The following is a 1,335-nucleotide window of genomic DNA, read 5'->3' as shown; positions in this document are numbered from 1 at the left end:
AAAACTTGTTTTTCACTCCTATCTGGAAGTGTACATTTTAATGCTTAGTGTTTCCCGCGCGCCCATATGACCTTATGAAGTTGCGATCGCCGTAAAACACTTACACAAAAAAAAGAAGAAAAAAAAAGACTCCTCCTATCTGATGCAATTTGGGAAGACAGCTGCATCAACCCTATGCCCCAGGGCTAACACTAGCTGAGTGGGATGTGTGGGTGGTTGGCAGGGGCTCTGGTGTGGTTTGCTCCTTCTTTCCTATCAAACATCTATCTATCGTCTTTATCTCCCCTCCTTCTTTTTTGTGTTTGTTACTCTCTTGTAACACCTCAAATCTTCGGTACTTATATGACCTTACAGTGTTGCAAGTGCCGTAAAACGCTTACTAAAACTAAAACTGAGTGGGATGCAACATTCCATCAGACATAAGAAGGAGATGCTTGATAAAAAGATGTCTCCGCTCGGGAATAGAACGCACGCCCTGTCTTCGAGCTACAGCGACGTCCCTGATCATCTAATGATTACACCACAGAAGCCGGTCTTAAGTCACGGTTGCGGGAATTTGGACTGAAAGAGTCATAAAACACACATGACTTTTTTACTTTTCAGTCAGTCAAATAAAGCAGGGGTCATCAAACTCTTCTCAAAGTGGGCCGGAAAACTGAGAGAAGCGAGCGCGTGATGGATAACTATTATTTTTTTGAAAACAATACTCTAATTGCGAAGCACATTAAAACATTAAGACAACAATATTATTGATCAATCAATACACACAATAAAACAATACAAAAAGAAATAGAGCAGAAGCAAATAGCTACAAGTTGTGAAAGCATGCTTACTTTGCACTGTTCAGTTCAGTGATGATATAATTATTATTGTCGTGACCAAGCTCAGAAAAGGCTATAATTAGCACATCTTCTAACTTATTCTAAGGTCTTTTTCTGGCATAGTGGCATGGCAGCAGGCTAGACAAACTGACCTCCTGGACCTGCTCTGGCCCCCTGACAGTTTAGTGATTGTTGACTCCTGATCTAAAGGAAGCCAATCGAGACTTTCTTTCATAATGGTCAGTTTGTTAGGGTTTGGGCGCTTAATCAGCTGCTTGCACTGTATGCTTCCAGGGAAGCTGAGAATGTTTCTGATTGCCCTATGGTCTTCTGGGGTAATAATATAGTGTAAAACGCATAGAGCTTGCTGTCGAGCGGGGATATGTGCTATACAAATGCTATTTACTATTATCTATTAGTAATTTTTAAGAATTCTTCTTCATTTTTTTCATTTTCTTCTTCTTCTTCTTCTTCTTCTTCTCCTTCTTCTTCTTCTTCTTCTTCTTCTTCTTCT

At 40.1% G+C, this 1,335-nt stretch overlaps 1 protein-coding gene across 1 annotated transcript in view; it reads right to left on the bottom strand.

The window, feature by feature from the left end:
* The window catches only part of LOC101853079, a 117,486-nt gene that overhangs the window by 40,788 nt on the left and 75,363 nt on the right, over positions 1–1,335 (bottom strand). The window contains exon 12 of the mRNA XM_005096448.3: positions 974–1,101. Coding sequence (XP_005096505.3) covers positions 974–1,101 — 128 coding nt within the window. The remainder of the gene's footprint in view (positions 1–973; positions 1,102–1,335) is intronic.

The sequence above is a fragment of the Aplysia californica genome, unplaced genomic scaffold (genome assembly GCF_000002075.1).
Source record: "Aplysia californica isolate F4 #8 unplaced genomic scaffold, AplCal3.0 scaffold00129, whole genome shotgun sequence".
NCBI lineage: Eukaryota > Metazoa > Mollusca > Gastropoda > Aplysiida > Aplysiidae > Aplysia > Aplysia californica.
The sequence above is the reverse complement of the archived record's forward strand: the minus strand, read 5'-3'. Positions and strand labels throughout refer to the sequence as shown.